General features: G+C 52.2%; 8 protein-coding genes; 6 read left to right on the top strand and 2 right to left on the bottom strand.

The window, feature by feature from the left end:
• Positions 1-439: 439 nt before the first annotated feature.
• RCC_06909 (uncharacterized protein) lies at positions 440-1954 on the top strand (the record flags this gene model as incomplete). XM_023772169.1 has 3 exons in its annotated part: positions 440-1046; positions 1156-1569; positions 1623-1954. The coding sequence occupies 3 exons, from the start codon at positions 440-442 to the stop codon at positions 1952-1954; spliced, it is 1353 nt and encodes a 450-aa protein (XP_023627937.1).
• Positions 1955-2152: 198 nt separating this feature from the next.
• Positions 2153-3624, top strand: RCC_06908 (uncharacterized protein; the record flags this gene model as incomplete). XM_023772168.1 has 2 exons in its annotated part: positions 2153-2837; positions 2888-3624. The coding sequence occupies 2 exons, from the start codon at positions 2153-2155 to the stop codon at positions 3622-3624; spliced, it is 1422 nt and encodes a 473-aa protein (XP_023627936.1).
• Positions 3625-4270: 646 nt separating this feature from the next.
• Positions 4271-4852, top strand: RCC_06907 (uncharacterized protein; the record flags this gene model as incomplete). The annotated part of the gene is made up of 1 exon (XM_023772167.1): positions 4271-4852. One exon carries the CDS (start codon positions 4271-4273, stop codon positions 4850-4852), a length of 582 nt encoding a protein of 193 aa, XP_023627935.1.
• Positions 4853-4928: 76 nt separating this feature from the next.
• RCC_06906 (uncharacterized protein) lies at positions 4929-5922 on the bottom strand (the record flags this gene model as incomplete). XM_023772166.1 has 3 exons in its annotated part: positions 4929-5211; positions 5265-5543; positions 5597-5922. 3 exons carry the CDS (start codon positions 5920-5922, stop codon positions 4929-4931), a joined length of 888 nt encoding a protein of 295 aa, XP_023627934.1.
• Positions 5923-6374: 452 nt separating this feature from the next.
• On the top strand, positions 6375-8077 carry RCC_06905 (uncharacterized protein; the record flags this gene model as incomplete). XM_023772165.1 has 3 exons in its annotated part: positions 6375-6430; positions 6480-6528; positions 6587-8077. The coding sequence occupies 3 exons, from the start codon at positions 6375-6377 to the stop codon at positions 8075-8077; spliced, it is 1596 nt and encodes a 531-aa protein (XP_023627933.1).
• A 354-nt stretch (positions 8078-8431) lies between these two features.
• RCC_06904 (uncharacterized protein) lies at positions 8432-9925 on the top strand (the record flags this gene model as incomplete). XM_023772164.1 has 3 exons in its annotated part: positions 8432-8644; positions 8719-8772; positions 8822-9925. The coding sequence occupies 3 exons, from the start codon at positions 8432-8434 to the stop codon at positions 9923-9925; spliced, it is 1371 nt and encodes a 456-aa protein (XP_023627932.1).
• Positions 9926-10340: 415 nt separating this feature from the next.
• Positions 10341-11107, top strand: RCC_06903 (uncharacterized protein; the record flags this gene model as incomplete). XM_023772163.1 has 2 exons in its annotated part: positions 10341-10636; positions 10783-11107. 2 exons carry the CDS (start codon positions 10341-10343, stop codon positions 11105-11107), a joined length of 621 nt encoding a protein of 206 aa, XP_023627931.1.
• Positions 11108-11295: 188 nt separating this feature from the next.
• RCC_06902 (related to Two-component system protein B) lies at positions 11296-15431 on the bottom strand (the record flags this gene model as incomplete). XM_023772162.1 has 12 exons in its annotated part: positions 11296-11669; positions 11735-11807; positions 11867-12465; positions 12535-12857; positions 12998-13351; positions 13411-13457; positions 13522-13593; positions 13641-13660; positions 13720-13735; positions 13786-14423; positions 14535-14877; positions 14931-15431. The coding sequence occupies 12 exons, from the start codon at positions 15429-15431 to the stop codon at positions 11296-11298; spliced, it is 3360 nt and encodes a 1119-aa protein (XP_023627930.1).
• Positions 15432-16769: the final 1338 nt, after the last annotated feature.

Raw genomic sequence — 16769 nt, 5'->3', positions numbered from 1 at the left:
CGGGACACGCTTGCAGCTCTGCCAACGCGGCGGCCGTGGACAGCGCAAGACACGGAGCTGTGGACATCGTGCTCGCATCCATGGATGCCTCATTTGCATCATGTCATTACCGTGAATCCGCGGGCTAGTGATTGAACTCAGTAATGATGAGTAGTAGGATCCGGTGGCTTTTGGTTTCACACGTGCAGCAAAGCGATGACCTAAAACTCCCTGGAGAACCCAGCTCGTCATGATCCATCTCACTGGGATCCCTCCACCTCTGGATCACTTCTACGCGGTGGCCTATCTCCACTTTGTGGAGTTGGACTTTTCCTTATCTCTCCCAGGATCACCATCGCATGAGACATTGTCGTTGTAAACGGCCTTGCGCAGGCATTTGCTAACCGTTTCCCTCCCACGTCAATATCAACGCTCGACCGGCGATCATAGCCAACGTGCAATGGCAAATTCATGGCGTCCACGCGTAACCGTTCAATTTCAAGTCAACGGAAACGGGCAACAAAAACTTCGCAGCAGGCCGTTTCCTCTTCGGATGCGAACGTTCAGCGACTCTGGGCCTTGGTCGCCTGTAGCTGGAGAGATACGTGAGGGATCGCACATCAGGCACAAGTCAACTTCGACAGCAGCCGACGACTCGGATCTCAGTCCAAAGAGTCGGAGGATGCATGAGCATGCCATTGAGATCTCAACGGAGCCAAACAGTCCCACAGCCTCGTTCGATGACAGTGCCAGCGATGTAACCGCCTTGTCAAGCTCGCCTGCCACTCCTTTGACCAGCCTGGCCAGTGCACGAAACTCTTTGGAGATGTCAATTCCGGGCCCTCTTGCGTTTGATTATAGCAGGATGGACTATGAGCTCGAGCAGGCAACATTCATTGGCAAAGGGCTGTGGTCTAATGTCTACCTGGCAGAACAGAAGGCGACGCAATGTATCGTATCAAGCGAGTCTCCACCATCCCCTTTGCGGTTCCGGCGACAGCCTAGATCTGGATCCGCGCTTTTTGCCATCAAGACTCCAGCGCGTAAGGATTCTGGACCAATCTTCGGTGAGTGAGTTGAGAGGAGCATGGATGCTATCGGGGCGTGAACATGATCATGTTCCGATTTGCTCCGAATCCCCTGCCAGAGTCCATGTTAACAGTTCATCCTACTCAGGTCAAGAAGCCAAAGTCCTAGCACACCTGCAGGGGCGTTCGATTTCGAGCCAGTTCATTGTGGCCTTTTACGGGTTGGACGATAGGAACGGCTCGCTCGTTTTCGAAGCTCTCATAGGAGGGTCACTGGAGGGTTTGAATGACCGTCTCAAGCAGATGACAGAGGTCGCAAGGCATCTCGAGCTGATTGCCATCTTTCCCGGCATTGCCATTGATCTGGTCAACGGCTTGGAATTCTTGCATGCCAGTGGAGTTGTCCACGCAGACATCAAACCCGGCAATGTCCTTCTTGATATCTCAGAGCATGCCACAGAGTCGAAGCCTGTCATACGGGCGCGGTATATCGACTTCTCTGCAGCGTTTATTCCGGGAGCAGGCGATTCGGAATCAAATGCCGGAGGTACTTGGGATTATAGTGAGTTTGCCGCGTCAAGCACTTCTGTTCACATTTTTTGACATCCGGTGAAGTGGCTCCGGAGCAGATGCGAATCCAGAAGGACCTCAACACCCCGACCTTTGCCAGCGATGTCTGGAGCCTAGGAATCACGTTGTTGTGTATGCTAGTCGGCGATTCGCCGTACGCTGCAGCATGTGGTGGAAACAACTTCATGCTTCGGGAGGCCATCAAATCAGCAGACCCAATAGGGTTTGCCAAAATGGATCCAGTGCCTCGTAAAAGACTCGCGGCTTGCCAGGATTTCGTGGATTGCTGCCGTTTGGCATTGAAAAAGGAGAGGGGCAATCGCACTACTGCTGCTGCGTGGAGCAGCTGGCTCGACGACTGGCAGCTTGACGGTTGATCGCAGTTGACTATGAGGAATTTCGGGTGGTTGCTGTGGAGTCCTGGAATGCATCAGGGCTGCTTGCAGGGCCCCTTGCGTGGCCGGCTGGCGACAAACATGCCGTTGCGACAAACACTTGCTTTGTTGCTCCACCCGACTCAGACCATTTCAAACTCTTCTCAAACATTCTCAAGCCAAGCACTGAGTCTGATCAACATGCCGCCGAGACACCGTCGACAGTCCGCGGGTCAATCGCCTGATAGGCGTGTCGAGTTTAAAGAAACACTGATCTCCGGCCCGAGCGGTAGCTATCTACAGCCAAATCTGGACAGTGCTAGCGAAGCCTCCGAGTCGGATCTCATCAGCGAAATCGAGTCCATGGATCTGGATGAGCAGCAACTGCAAAGTGACCTCATTGAAACCGTCCACCATCTTAATGAAGATCCGGACAAAGATGATACGCCGGAAATCGCAAGTGAATTTTGGGATTCGCTAAAGCCAGGCGTTTCGTCAGTTAGGTCGGCCACCCCATTTCGCAAGTTAACTTGCGCGAAGAAGGACTATCGAGTTTGCAAGGCCTTGAACTTTTTGGTGGATGAGATCGTTCAGTTCGCCAGGGACACTGCCGGCACGGTTGATGAATACTTCATGGATGATCTGATCAACAACRAGGACAACAAAGTGCTCATTCGATACATTGGGTGTATCGCTCAAGGCGGACCACAAGGAGAGGCCGGCTGGGAGGAGCTGCTGACTGATGAAACGTGCAGAGAGGCACTCGTGATCGGTATCATTGCGCGAGCCCTGGAGGAGCACGTCTTTTCTGAGCTCCTCTTTGGAGGGGATACCGCTTTGACCGAGAGACTGAAATCATTGGAGCAAGAACAAATTGATGACGAAGGTGATTTATTCTCCTTATATATGACAAAGACTTCCGGCTAATCAATGCAGGATTCTCACGCACAGAGTCTCGAGCGGCAGCCATCACTGCGGCTAAGCCAGATGTAAAATTGCCAAGCTTCGAAAAGGCAGTGACGGATATTGCCAGCAAGCTATTGAAAGTGCTGGGTACATTCTGCCCAGAGGTAGATTTGGCGACCGGTTTGGGCTTGATTGTCGCTCACGCTGCGAAGCTCAGCCGGATGCTGCGTACAGCTTCAGACGTTGTCTACTACTGGCCACCGACYTTCAAGGRCGAGGAGTTCGAGCCTGGCCGCATGGAGGCTTACAATCTCGCCGACATGATTGCAGGAAGCCCTTATGATAGGAAGATTGTGAACGGCCACGAACGTGCGATTCTGAAGCCGGGCATGGAGGGCCAGAGCGAGGCTATTGTCCGTGTGGTATGCTTCCCTGGACTTGTTGCCTATCGTCAGTTTGGCGGCGAGCTCGCAAAGAAGGAGATTGAGGCGGAGAAGCGGGGCATGCCAGTTCCTGACGACGTGCAGGCTCACCGTCGTCGTGCAGGTGAGAAGMCGTTGTCAACTGATCAGGGCATTCGCTCCAGGGTCATTCGGAAAAGTCTGGTGCTTCTCCAGTGGGGAAAGCAGAGGCTGCTCACCAAGGAGGCCGGCACATCCACGCACATCGATGCTGTGAGAGATGGCAAGATGGGCAAGTATGAGAAGGACTACGAGAACTTCGTAGAGCTGTATAGTCTGGCGGAGTCGCTGTGGCCGGAACACTGATCGGGAGCATCTTCTCATGGTCGTACCATGATGAGTGGATCAAGAGAGGGAACGGCTCGAAGGTGCGGAGGCCAGGGCTGGCGTTGAAGTCCTTGTTCGCATCTCATGGATGGCAGTCTTGACATTACGGAGGAGCAATAATTGATTCGTCTTTGCGACTAGTGCGGCACTTACTGTAGCAACATGTGATATTTGCTGCAACAATCTTAATACTTTTCAACGTTGCTCGTCATGATCCCGGTCTTACCTTATTGTGCCAGTTTTAAAAGTCTTAGTCATTTGGCGCGGCGCTTCCTTCTTTCGTGATCTCTCCTACTCCGCAACCTCCGCCTTGCGAACCATCAAGATCACTAACTTTGGAGTTTACAGCTGCGGCCGCCGGCGAGTGAAAGTGTTCGATGGAGTGCTGACCTGGATCGCAATACATCACCGCGCAACTGACAACTGTTGCCGTCTCACGCGGCTCACCGGCCGACTATTTCGACAGGAACCTCATCCCCGGACCTTCTGGGGCGGCGCTTAGTGGCGTCTTGTACCGTAACCAGGCAAAGGTCCTCCTGAACCATGCCAATCTGTGGATAAATAAATCACTTCTCCCCGCCCGTCTGCGCCGCCTCCAACAACATCCACAACTCGAAGTACCACCATGGCGACCACGCATCGGCGTCTTGCGCCAGCGCCTCCCAAACAGATTGCCATACAAAGGCCACGAGTGACCTTTTTCGACCTGCCCGCTGAAATGAGAATCGAGATTTACAAGCTGGCCCTCCAGAATGTGACCATCCACATAACGCCACCCAGTCAACAAGAAGGGTACAAAGCTCCCCATGCTTTGACTCTCACGAGCAGGAAAGTCCGCAACGAGGTCTTGCCGATGATCCATTCACTGTGTCCCATTCGATGCGACATTACGGAATTCAATTTCGAAGGTTTACTAACCTGGATGGCGCGGGTTCCCCCTTCAGAGGAGAGCAAGCTCACCAAAAACGAAAATCTCACCATTTGCTTCAACGCTTCGAGTCAGCCACCGCGAAGTCTGGAAAGCCTACGAAAGTGGCTTCACATGCGCGCTGATCCGCATCGCCCGCAGGCGAAATGGAAGTATATCGGCCCTCAACCGAGTTCGAAGGTTGCATCCGATCTCCGGCGGCGTGCAAAACGCATGAAAGAGCCTGGCAAGCAGCAGGAGATGCTTGTCATTTTGAAAGCCATTGGCATTCCATCTTGACCTGCGGAAGCGCCCAGGCCCATAGAAATTCCGCGACCCAGTCTCTTTATCATTCTTGCTGCATAGCTACGGGAATTCACGACCACTTCCTGCCCCTCTCGGACTGTATAACATCTTTAATTCTCCCCAAATCTGGCTCTGGCCTCGGCGAAGGGTCGTATTTGCCGGCAGACTTTGCGAAGCCCTCTTCAACAATCCTCTCTTCAGCCTTGGTTTTCAGCACGCATGTCCCACCATCATAATTCTGGCGTACAATCATCCTCRGCATCAGTTCAGCAATGTCATTTGGTTGAAGGGCTTCCTCCAGGCGCTTYGTGTACTGCGTTCTCACCACCATATCATCTTGTYGATCTTCCCACCTGCGCAGATATCAGCCATGGATCACTTTGAATTTCGTCAGTCGGAAGCTTACAGCGGACTCTGCACCATCCCGGGTAGAACGCAAACGATCTTCACGCCCTCTTCGACATCGGCCTGGCCCATCGATTTGGCGAAGCCTACGATTGCATGCTTGGAGGTCGCATAGAGGGAGGCCAAATAGTTGCCTCGAATGCCTGCGGACGACGCAATCAAACAAACCACCCCCTGTTTCTCTGCTCCAGCCAGTGCGCGCATCGCCAATCGCGTCATCTTCACTGGATGGTTGACATTGATTTGCATAGACTTGTACTCATTTGCTTCGTTGTCGTCCCTAGCAGCATTGGCATCGTCAGTGGGATTAATTTTCAGAGATCTGCCCCATACCAAAAGTTGCTAAACGGCGGCTCGAAGACGCCAGCGCACGGCACATAACAGTCTGGAACATCGCCAAACTCGTCAACGCTGGCCGTAATCAGGTCATGGAGCGATTTCCAGGACGTCACGTCACAGTGTTGGAAGACCACCTCCCCAGCCGGCGCTTCAGAGACAAAGGCTTCAGCATCAGCGACCAATTTCAAGTCGCCTATCAGTACGCGAGCGCCCTGTGTGTGACAGAGCTTGGCCAGTGCAAGTCCGATTCCAGAGCCACCTCCCGTGATGGCTACAATCTTTCCGTGGATAGTGAAATTCGTCACTGGACCGTACTGCATTGTGTTTGATGGTCTTGGTGGGATCGAACGGATTTGAAGATCAATAGCGACGGCGTTGCGGTTGTCCAAGGATAAGGTAGTTTTCGTTCGTAGAAGAATGCACCGCGAGGTCCACAGCACTTCACCTTTGGCGTCTCTCTACTCTTATATGGGTGAACTGGTACAGCATCATCAACCCCTCACTGATTAAGGTACCTTTAAAGAGGGGCCGCTCCTTTACATTTGCGCCAAAGAGAAGTGCAGCTCCTGCGGCATAGCATAGCATCACAGGTAAGCATTGCCGGACGTTCATCAATTTCACAGGAATCATCATGTCTGGAATCTCCAGGATGAGGATCGCGGATGCACGTGATGATGATGATGCGTCTCGCGTTTCCTCAAAGCTTCCATCAATTATTCCCACATCTTTCCCCTCCGTCATTCGGCAATAACTTAAAAGTGCAACATTCACAATGGACTCCAGCGAGGACATACTTGAAACTGCGGCTCGCGATGGCTCATTAGATATGTGAGGACTTTCGACTATTTCTCTACGCGCAACCGCTGACACGTCGCAGCGCAGATTGGCCTCGCGTGCTGGAAAGCCTTCTCAAACGCCTACACGATGTGCGCCATCGCCCTAGTCTCCGTCTCACGCGCGACCACGATTCTGATCTGTTCATAGATTGTACACAACGAGTTCCCCATCCCGACGCTACCACATCCTGCGACTCAGCCCCCGCCCATAGATCCACAGGTTGTTGCCTCGACACCGCCTCGTCTTCCCAAGAGCGACACCGATGCAACCGAATCCGAGGCCAGCAACAATGGCTTGATTGCCAGTCAGAATAGTGCAAAAGAGAATGAGGCGCCGACAGACATCGCAGCGGGTCGTGCGCCGCCGGCCACCTCAACAACAACGTTTGATGCTGTCGAGTCGCAACTCACAGAACGAGATTCGCAGGCCGACGGTGTACAGGCGCCACCAGGTACCCTACCACCCGACCTGCTCAGCTCATACCAGATGTCTCGGCGCATACTAGAGCACGATTTCAGCGAGAGTCCTCCGTACACGATTCAACGACTAGCGGAATTGGTACTACGGCCCAAAGCCCACTATCGACATCTGAATGCATACTTGCGGGCTTTGGACCGCGTCGTATCAGTATGCTCCCCAGTCTCCAACTTCCCGCTGCCCACGATGCAAGTCTCGACGAACCCTGGCTTTCTCACCAACGGAACACCTCAAACGAATGGCATTACAGAGAGGGACAGCCTCGGTAGCGATGAGAGTCTGGGTGGTGCGCTTCTCACTCCGATTCCATGGCTGGCTACCAATGGCAACGCTCTCACCCCTGCATCTGCTACTTCTGGCACAGACGGTGAGCTACACAGCGAGAGCACCGAAACCATTGACGGACCGCATGGTGCGGGTAGTATCGAGACCGTGTCCGTCACCGTCAATGGCATCGCGAGTACCACCAACAATTCTGCTTATACGAGCTCCTCACCTATTGCCTCTCCTACGTTGTCAGAACAAAGCGATGCTAGCAGCTCGTCGGAGTCCTCCATGGAGGCTCAGTTACGAGAGCAAGGCGCTATCACCCAAGGAGAACTCTTGCGACAAGAGCAAGAGGCAGGCGTGGTTGCGGTGGGCCCGAACGGCGCGGCACTGGCGCCAAGAAGGACACTGATATCTGGTGGAGCTGCAGCAGTGGGGCGAGACGTCGCAGCGGTTGCTGCAGTGGCCATGCCTCTTGAAGTCCCTATGGATGAGGAGCAGCCACACGCAAGAGGACCAGATGTGATTGGTATGGAAGACATGGGACCTCAGCGGCAGAACATAGAAGCAGGAAATGCGGTCTTGGACATGGARGCTGCGGTGGGACGGGGCAGGAGTAAATCACCACAGCCCCCGTCATCTGATGAGGCGATGAACTCAAAGCAGGATGGCATGGAGGGTATAGAACCGGGCAAGCCGGGTCTTGATTTCAAGGATGTGGAGAAGGATGTCGAAATGCTGAGGGAGAACATGGACAAGGCCGACAAGGTCAATTTGAAGGACTCGGATGGAGACGTCATGCTCGCCGATGTGGATGGGAAGGAAGTTGGCGCCAAGGCGGAAACTGGCGGCGAGGCCAATACGGAGGAGGATGTAGAATTGAAGGCCAAGTAGGCTTGCTACGAAGAAACGTCGAAATGATGAATGATCATGAGAGAGCAAGCCAGGTCAAGCTTTGGGAGTAATCGATCCACAGCATGCTGTCGTGGAGAAGGCACATTGCAGCGCAATCTGCCTGTGGCATACCTCAAAGAGATTCAGTCCAGACGAAGCAGAACCGAGAACCATCGTGCAAGGTCGCAATGTGAATCTACCTACGTAGTGGAACCTCCCCAACCTCTTATCCACTAGCGTCGAGCGATAAGACGCTAGTGTGCGATGTGAACCCCCAAACGCTGGTCCACAATTCCCCTGTGCCGYCTCAACCTCACTGCCATCATCATCAGAGGCTGTCGAACATTCTCCGTCATGATTCAGACCATCATGTACAGGGAACATGATATGAAAACCCGCTTCGAAACGAGGATATACAAGACAGCAGCAGATGAGATGGACACCACGGAAGATGTTACTCCCGCCGCGCCTGCGTTGTCGTTGTTCTTCTCAAAATTACCTCGAGAGCTGAGAGATGAGTGCTACCGGCATGCATACGAGTCCGAGCATGATGGCGCTTTTAAAATGGCAAGTAGGCCCTATCATTTGGCTGTAGATGTGCCAAGCGAGGCGCTCTACGACCCATCTCTGACGTGTTGCAGACCTCGCTATCTGACTACTTGCGAAGGGAACGTGACAGGAGAAAGTATGGCAGTGTAAGAAGTATCTCACATGAGCATGACTTCGTTTCTCATCCATTCCTAGCTACGTTTAACTCCGGTCGTACCACGAGAAACACCAATATGTCCCCTCCTCGACATGAGAGTGAGCAAGAAATTCTTTGAGGAAGCTACCGAGCAGTGGTTTCGGCAGAGAGAAATCAGCTGCGGCGAACGCTATGTGTTCAACTCAATTTGCGATTCTTCGCCCACTCTAAGGAAATGCTTGACCCGGTTCAGCTGTGTCTGGGACTCCTGCTACTTTGCCTCCGATAGCATTGCAGAAGCTTGTTCGGCTTTTGCTCACCTCAAGCGATGCAAGGGTATCCGTACACTTGACGTTGAAGTGCGGGAGCGGACTTTTGAGGAATTCAATCGTCTGGCATGCGTCGACAGTTTCACAGCGGACGATTTCCAGACCATGCAGGAAGCGCGGGATCTGCTGACCTTACCCCTTCTCACCACTATCCAGATGAGACCTTCGAAATGTAGCTTGGGGGTTACAGCGGGAGAGAAGGCGAAGTGGATCGAGAACGTCGCCGCGCTGGATGGCTACATGAAGTACCAATTGGAACTACGTAAACTAGCTCGAGCGCAGCAAAAGGTGGATGACCTAGCGAAGGAAAGGGCAAGGTACCTAGAGAGGGAGAGACGCAAGGCTCGAAAGCACAGGATCTCGCAATGGACCGCTGCTGGAAATACAATGTCAGATGCTAGACCATCTGGTCTGCTGGCGCGAGCCCGGAACCTCTTCGCTTTTGGGAGCAGAACCTCGGAGAGCTCTACACGATCTGCGCCCGCTGAACAAGGTCCTCGCAACCGAACTCATCCTGCATTGCGGCCCAGTGCGTCTAGACCGACCGTCCGTTTTGCGAACTGGAAGATATCTCAAGACAAGATCAACAAGCGAGCATTGATTAAGCGAGAAAAGAAGCAGCAGTCCCCATTCATGGACAGGATCAATGATTTAGAGGATGCGTATGCCGGCATTCAAGAGCTTTTCGAAGGGCGTGAGCCGCGACAGCCAGAGCGTGGAGGTGTAGTCGCATTCTACAAGAAGTATCCCATCGTGGTCGTATCGCTTGCCACTACCACTACACTGTCAGTCGTCAACTCGATTGCTTTGTGGAATGTGTTGTCGCAGAGATAGGGGTGAAGGCTTGGGGTGAAAGGGACCAGATCTGAACGTAGGCTACCTGAGTCTCGTTGAATACTTGCAGCCTTGCGAATGGCCTTTCCAACGCAGGTCAGATAGTTGTACGTGAGTGTGATTAGTCGGGAGCTTGGCAGAAGTCTCCAACTCGCAAAGAGGGAGAACCGGTCACCAATGCAAATCTGAGGCGTCCAGATACTGCCCTACGTATCACATTCATCAAACAATATCTTGAATTCAATTTCCAAGACCAACTTATAAAAAACACCAGCTAGTAGTCTCGGCCAATGCCCCCGCTCAAAATTGCGTGATCGAGTGGCGCCAGCAGCATTTACCATTCAAAGTTAGCAGAGCTATCCATCCTCACTTCACTTCATGCAAGATCCCACTAGGACTTTTACTATTAGTAGATATGATGACTGGCGCAAAGAGGAAAGCGAGCGAGTTCAGAGATGAGCAGGAGGATAGCGAGCGGCCAAGTCTTCCCAAGAGAAGGACATGTCCTCACGGGATACCTCATCCTCGGGAGAACCAAAATAATGACGAGGATATTGATGATATCGGGTTCTTACCGACTGTCCCTATGAATACGAAATGCTCTCCTGGAGTTGAAGACTTTCAAACAAAACTCACGGGTTTCTGCGAACGATATGGTTCTACTTTTGGACCTGCTTATATTGCTGAGCTACGGCAATCACATTCTGAAGTGTAAGTGAAACTTTCCAACCCCCTGAGATTTTCCCCACGCTCAATATCTGATGAATTCTTTTCCCGTTTCCGTTACCATCTCGTAGCAGACGTGTCGCGTAAAATCCTCAAGCTGTAGTGTGCTGACGTTCAGCCGTGCCATCTAGAATTTCCAACACCGACTCAAGAACAGTCATGAAGGCAGGGCAGAGATTTCTAGAAGCTCTCAACCAGTACACTCAAGATCTTCAGCAAGCAGCAATACAGCAGATTCAACTACGAGCCCAAATGATAAGAATTGGAGTGGGAAAGGAGACTACCACAGCCATGGACGTTTTCTTGTCACAGATGGACCGACGGATCGTTGAGATAAGTGCGGAATCGAGCGTACTGTGGCAGGAGTTCTCTCTTTTGGAAAGTCCACCAGAGAAGAGGTTTGATGCTGCTTCTCTACAACAGAGCTTATTCCCACCAGAAATTGCTGCTTTCTAGTCAACACTCACCATTCATTGGGAAGGAAGGTGTACAATATGCGCTTGATGTAGGGATCTGTATTGACTTTTTCTCTTTCGCACCCCCTTGAAGATTGGTAAACGCCGGAACACCTTCGCTCAAACATGTTTGGGATGACATGAAAGCGAACTTGCATAGTCAAAGCATCGTCAAAGTCATTGWCCTTCTCACTCCGGTCCGTTCTTCTCGTCTACTTGCACGCCCTTGCTGGCAGATGGCTGTTCGGGTGCCTTGTTGACCATGACAATGGTCGTGTTGGTACCGCCGCCGTGCCCTGAGGTTTGCTCTCCAGGTGACGCAGCTTCCTCGGTCTCCTCGGGTATCGGCTGGCAGTACTCTTTCAGCACTTTCTTCAGTTGTGGTCTGCGAATCGGCTTGCTCAGAAAGTAGTTCATGCCAGAATCCAGACAATCTCGGATGTTGCTCTCCTCGGCAAAAGCAGTCAATGCAACGATCGGTGCTTGATATCCAATCTCACGTATCAAGCGTGTACTTTGCAGACCATCCACATTGGGCATCTGCACGTCCATGAATATGAGGTCTACAAGAAAATGTCAGCAGCCGTCCAAGCGTTACCTCACCAGAGACACAGTGATGTGAGCTTACTGAACGCTTGATGATCATCGCCACGCATCGACTCTTTCACTAGATCTAGAGCTTCTTGCCCGTCCTTGGCGACCTGTCCCGACAATTTATTAGCTTGAGATCTCAGAGCACAGATACAAGACTTGAACAAACCGTCACGTCGTAGATGTCTTCCAGCCGGAGCATACGAAGCACAATCTCTTGGTTGATCTTGTTATCCTCCGCCACCAGGACTCGTATTCTATTATCGCCACGAGTGGCTTCGGTGCTGACATGTTTCATAGCTCCAGATTGTGAGTTCGGCGACTCCATGGGTTGGCTAGCGGCAAAAAAAGGTTGACTGAGCCCAACTAATCGAGGCTGCGAAACGGTTCCCACGCCGGCAGTTTGCTGTGGCTTTGTGGTCTCCGGAGTCTCAGCGAGAGGGCTTTCAAGAGCATCATGTACTCCATAAGCTTGCGATCTGTCGTCGTTCTCGAAGGATGCACTTCTGCTAGAAGTCTCCGTGCGCATTCCGGTTAGAGATCCCGGTGAGCTCTCCGGACGAGACTGGACGAGACGCAGTGGCATTTTCAGAGTGAATATGCTTCCCACACCCACAGTGCTTTTCACAGTGACAGAACCCTTCATCAGGCTTGCCAACTGCGAGCAGATTGATAACCCTAGCCCGGTGCCTCCGTATTTTTTGCTAAGACCTAGATCTGCTTGAACAAATGGCAGGAAGATTTTGCTCAGCATTTCTTCCTGGATGCCTTGAACGAACGGGAAAGTCAGCCCAAGAAACCAAAAGATCTTTTCAAAGCAAAACTGGGTACACTCACCTGGTCCAGTGTCCTGCACTTCAAACTCAAAGTACAAGAACTTTCCGGGCGGTGGAGAGCTATTCCTGTCTGTGACTGAAAAGACCTGTGATTTCTCCTTTGTAACATTTGCCAAGCTGGGTCTCGCGGGCAGGGTGAAAGTATCGGAGGTACGATGTCGTGATGAATCATTGCGCGATTGGCGAGAGTTCATGCTTGTACTTCTTGATGCTGCAGGAGGTAGTTCGGGCAGACATCGAACGGTGAGTACTACCGAGCCGCCTTTAGGAGTGAACTTCAACGCATTGCTGCAGAGATTGACCACAATTTGCAAGATTCGATGCCTGGTGTCGATCAGTCCATGTTAGCTTGATACACTGCAGACAGAGTGCGAGTTATCTCCCTTTGCAAAGCTTCAGAAAGCCGGCAAAGGCTTTACGAATCTCTTCGGAAAAGGTGTCATGCTCTCGTCAGGTATACGTACACGTCGCCCCAGAGAATCATGTCCTGCATTTTTCCGGTGTCCGCTGGTCCGTTGTATTGTCGCCGCTCAGAGTCGAGAGTGTTGTCAGCACCTTGAAATTCTACTTTCAATGTGATGTCACCTTCTCTGGCCTGCTTCTCGAAGATAGCCAGAGTCTGTGTCTGTATGTCTCGCAGGCGGAACTCTTTCTCGTCAAGGCTCAAATGCTGTCCGACTTCATTCTTGGAGAAGGTGAGTAGGTCGTTTAGCAGATGCAGTAGCAAGTCTCCAGATTTGTAGATGATGCCAAGCGATCGCTTCAGGCGGATGGGGTCTGGTTCTGACAAGCAGACCGCTGTCATGCCAAGTATGCCGCTTTGCCAGAAGTCAGTCCTGTTCCTAGCATAAGAACTCGCAATCGTATGACTACATACTTGAGGGGCGTTTTGAGCTCATGGGAGATGTTGGCGATGAACAGAGTCTGTGGCCGTAGTGTCAACGATCGATCGCGCTGMCTGCAAGTTCAGCGAGCAAAGACAACTTACTTTGCTTTCATTCGCAGCTTCAGCAGCTTTCTTCGAAGTTTCTAGCTCTGCAGTCCTTTGCTGGACACGCTCCTAAAAGAGGTCAGACCGTGAAATGTTAAGCAGGTAGACAGCCGCACCTCAAGTCTGCTGTACTGCACTGGGGGCGCAACAACGTTAGCTACCGAAATTTTGAGGAATTTGGAAACGTTCACTCACTCATGAGTTCATCGCTCTGTGAGATATCAGTGTTGTACACGTGCCATCACCCCTCAATATGCGTACCATTTCGTTGAACGTCGAAGTCAATTCGGAGAGCTCATCCCGAACGCAATATTTACGCTCCTTGACCTTGCCAGGTATCCTGAAAGCCCGCTTACGCCTCTCATCCCGTCGCGCCTGCGTTGCCTCTTGCCGTTTCTGTTTCCACTTGGAAACAGGGTTCGAATACACCATGGCGCCTTCCTTGCCGACTTCGCCATCAGAGCCGGCAATGCCTCTGACGACGTTGACTTCTCCCCGGTTTAAGTCGACAGACGATGATCCCAGGCTGCTCCGACTGTTTCCCGGCGGCTCCATGGAACGGGCGGCAGCCTGTCGCAGTCTTATGATCGGCAGACTCGCCACATGGGCAAGCGGGAACGACACCAAAGCCATCAGAATCGCTGTCGCGAAGAGGCAGGACAATATGACATTCCTAAGTCTGTTTATTGGCCGCCAGACTTCCTTTCGGCTCTGCTCGACGATGACGATCCAATCGACAAGTGGACTTGTAAGTAGCGAATATCCAACGCTGACCTTGTCACCATTCTCGTTTATGGCGTGGATACTGGACCCGGAGCTATCAGAAGACCTCAGATCTGCCTTGGCCAGCGCACTGTAGATTACGGAGAAGTCGTTGGCATTGAACGGAGAGTTGGCCGCTCCGAGAACATGATCYGGATGGCGGTCTTTGAAGGTCTCATTCACAGGAACAACGTAGTGAACCTCGAATTGGGGCCTTTGTCTGCTGGCTGTGCTATTCATGATATCACTCGAGAAGACATTGCTGGGATCGGCTGGACCAAGCAATAGCGTTGATCCGGAATCTCCAAGGCCTTGATCTGATGTCAAGACACTCATGATCAATCTTGCATCCATCACTACTGTCATGTACCCCAAGACCAGATCCAGATTATTGTTGTCGCTGATCGGCATGGATATTGAAACAAGATCGAGGCTTGGGCTGACCCGCCAGGGGCCGAGAAGTAGAGCAGCGCCTGGCATCAAAACCACACCCTGGTACATGGCTCGAGAATTCCTGTAAGTCGCATTGAAGGGTTCGGTGAAGTATGTCAGGTTAGGGTACAAATTAGGTGGATACCCCCAGGAACCGGACTGAGTGCGTCAGCTTGGAGTACCCTTTGTGTTGATCAGTACCCACCACTCACGTCTGTATCATTTGCGCCCATGAGTATTGATGTCCCATTCTCGTACTTGTATGGGAGTGGTATATTGTTATCAAGTACGCTCTGTGCTGTAACGTTCAAGAGTCCTCCCAGGCTTCCAGGTCCATCATCATCTCTCGGCCAGATCCTGATCTGAAGCAGCAATGCCTGTCCGAGGGAAGCATCTCCTCCAATCGCAGCTTGTATATCTGCAATACTGTTGACCCAATTGGCAGCAGTGTTGTTGTCTCTGGTGTTGTATCGGGTCAGGGCGTTTTGGATGAGTATCCTCGTGGAGACGAAACCAGAGCTGGTCTGCATGATATCAAGATTGGTGGCTAATTGAGCTGCTTTGAGAGAGGCAGTCAATGCCAGCCGCGATGCCCGAAGGTCCAGCACGAATGCGTGTATAGTGACCCATACCGCGATGGAGATGACAGCAAGTCCAATCAAAGATGAGACTAGAATCACTCCGCCCAGCTGAATTCGGATGGGTATCCTCATCTTTTTGATCCCCTAATTACGAGTCCTCGGTCGGAAGGCGGTTACAGTCGTGGAGGAGAAATGCCTCGACATGCGGTCGCAGGGCTTTTGTGTTCCACAATGGTCAGTTCTGCGGCTGGGAACAACCAGCGGACTTTTCTTCCGAGTCCATCCCAAGGTTGATTATTAGGCGCGAATGGGCGGTCGTCCCGTGGCTGCAGCAGAAAGCAATTGGGCAATCAGGAGGATGTAGGAGCAAAGAACGCGAACGAAGAATGTAAAGCTCTAGATCTTGGTTGTCGCGTAGATATAAGCGAGCGGGTGGGTCGGGACAGCAGGAGCGGACGCTGTGGCCATGCCGCTGGATGGATGAAGTGTTTACAACGAGGCGGCCAAATCAATGACCTGTGTTACCAGTACAGTGCCACTGTGGCGGCGCAAGTTAAATCGCGACCTCCCATGATCGCGCGGTGAACACTTTATTGCGTGCGTTGGGGTGTGGGCTGCAGGAAGTTGGTTGGAATGAATGTTGTGCACGCCTGGGCCCTGGAGAACGCCACGACGAGCAGGGATGTAGATTGAGTGTCTGTGCGGTGGATACGGTCAATAACATGGGTTCAATTAGTGATCTTCGATTACGACGGCTTCTTCACACTTTGAATAGCATGTCGTATAGCGCAACCGAACGCTTCGTAGCGCAGCTTTCGAGCTGTATGACAGCCCAAACGCCCGCACAGAGACCGCATTGCGAGAATATCAAAGACGCGATGATATCCACATCCGCCTACTACGTACCCCTCCCCCAAGGTCCGCCACAGCACACTCCGTTGGTCGATCTGCAATGTTTCAAGGTATTAGTGAAGCAAGCCTCAGCCTCCAGACATCACCCGAACGCTCCAGAGTGAGATGTACACCGGAGCAGACCAATAGCCTTGGATGTTTCTCCGCTTTGAAGGATGATCTGAGTACTATCAGCGTCGGACTGTTCCCATGCCGTCAGATCATTGAGGCAATGTCACAAGCCCGTCCGCATCAACCAGTCCTTTTGGGGTCGATGGATCGGCCCCGGCTGCGAAGGCAGCACTGTCTAACAACAATGATTTCACTTGGCCAAGTATTCTTCTACAGGATATGCTAGCCACGTAGAGTCTCGACGTGGCACTATCGCACGTAGACATAGCGTTCCCCTCGGTAGATGAAGCTGGCGGCGAAGCAAACGCGAGGAACCGTGACGGTGTTCACTGAGGCATACATGTGTATACTCAATCTCAGCGTGTCCGTGGCGGCTTGAGTGTGTGGGTAGCCGGAGTGGGTGAAGCGGAGTGAAGAGTGGAGTGAAGAGAAGAGGGAAAGTTTCGA

This window comes from Ramularia collo-cygni (assembly GCF_900074925.1).
Source record: "Ramularia collo-cygni strain URUG2 genome assembly, contig: RCC_scaffold10, whole genome shotgun sequence".
Classification (NCBI taxonomy): domain Eukaryota; kingdom Fungi; phylum Ascomycota; class Dothideomycetes; order Mycosphaerellales; family Mycosphaerellaceae; genus Ramularia; species Ramularia collo-cygni.
The sequence above is the reverse complement of the archived record's forward strand: the minus strand, read 5'-3'. Positions and strand labels throughout refer to the sequence as shown.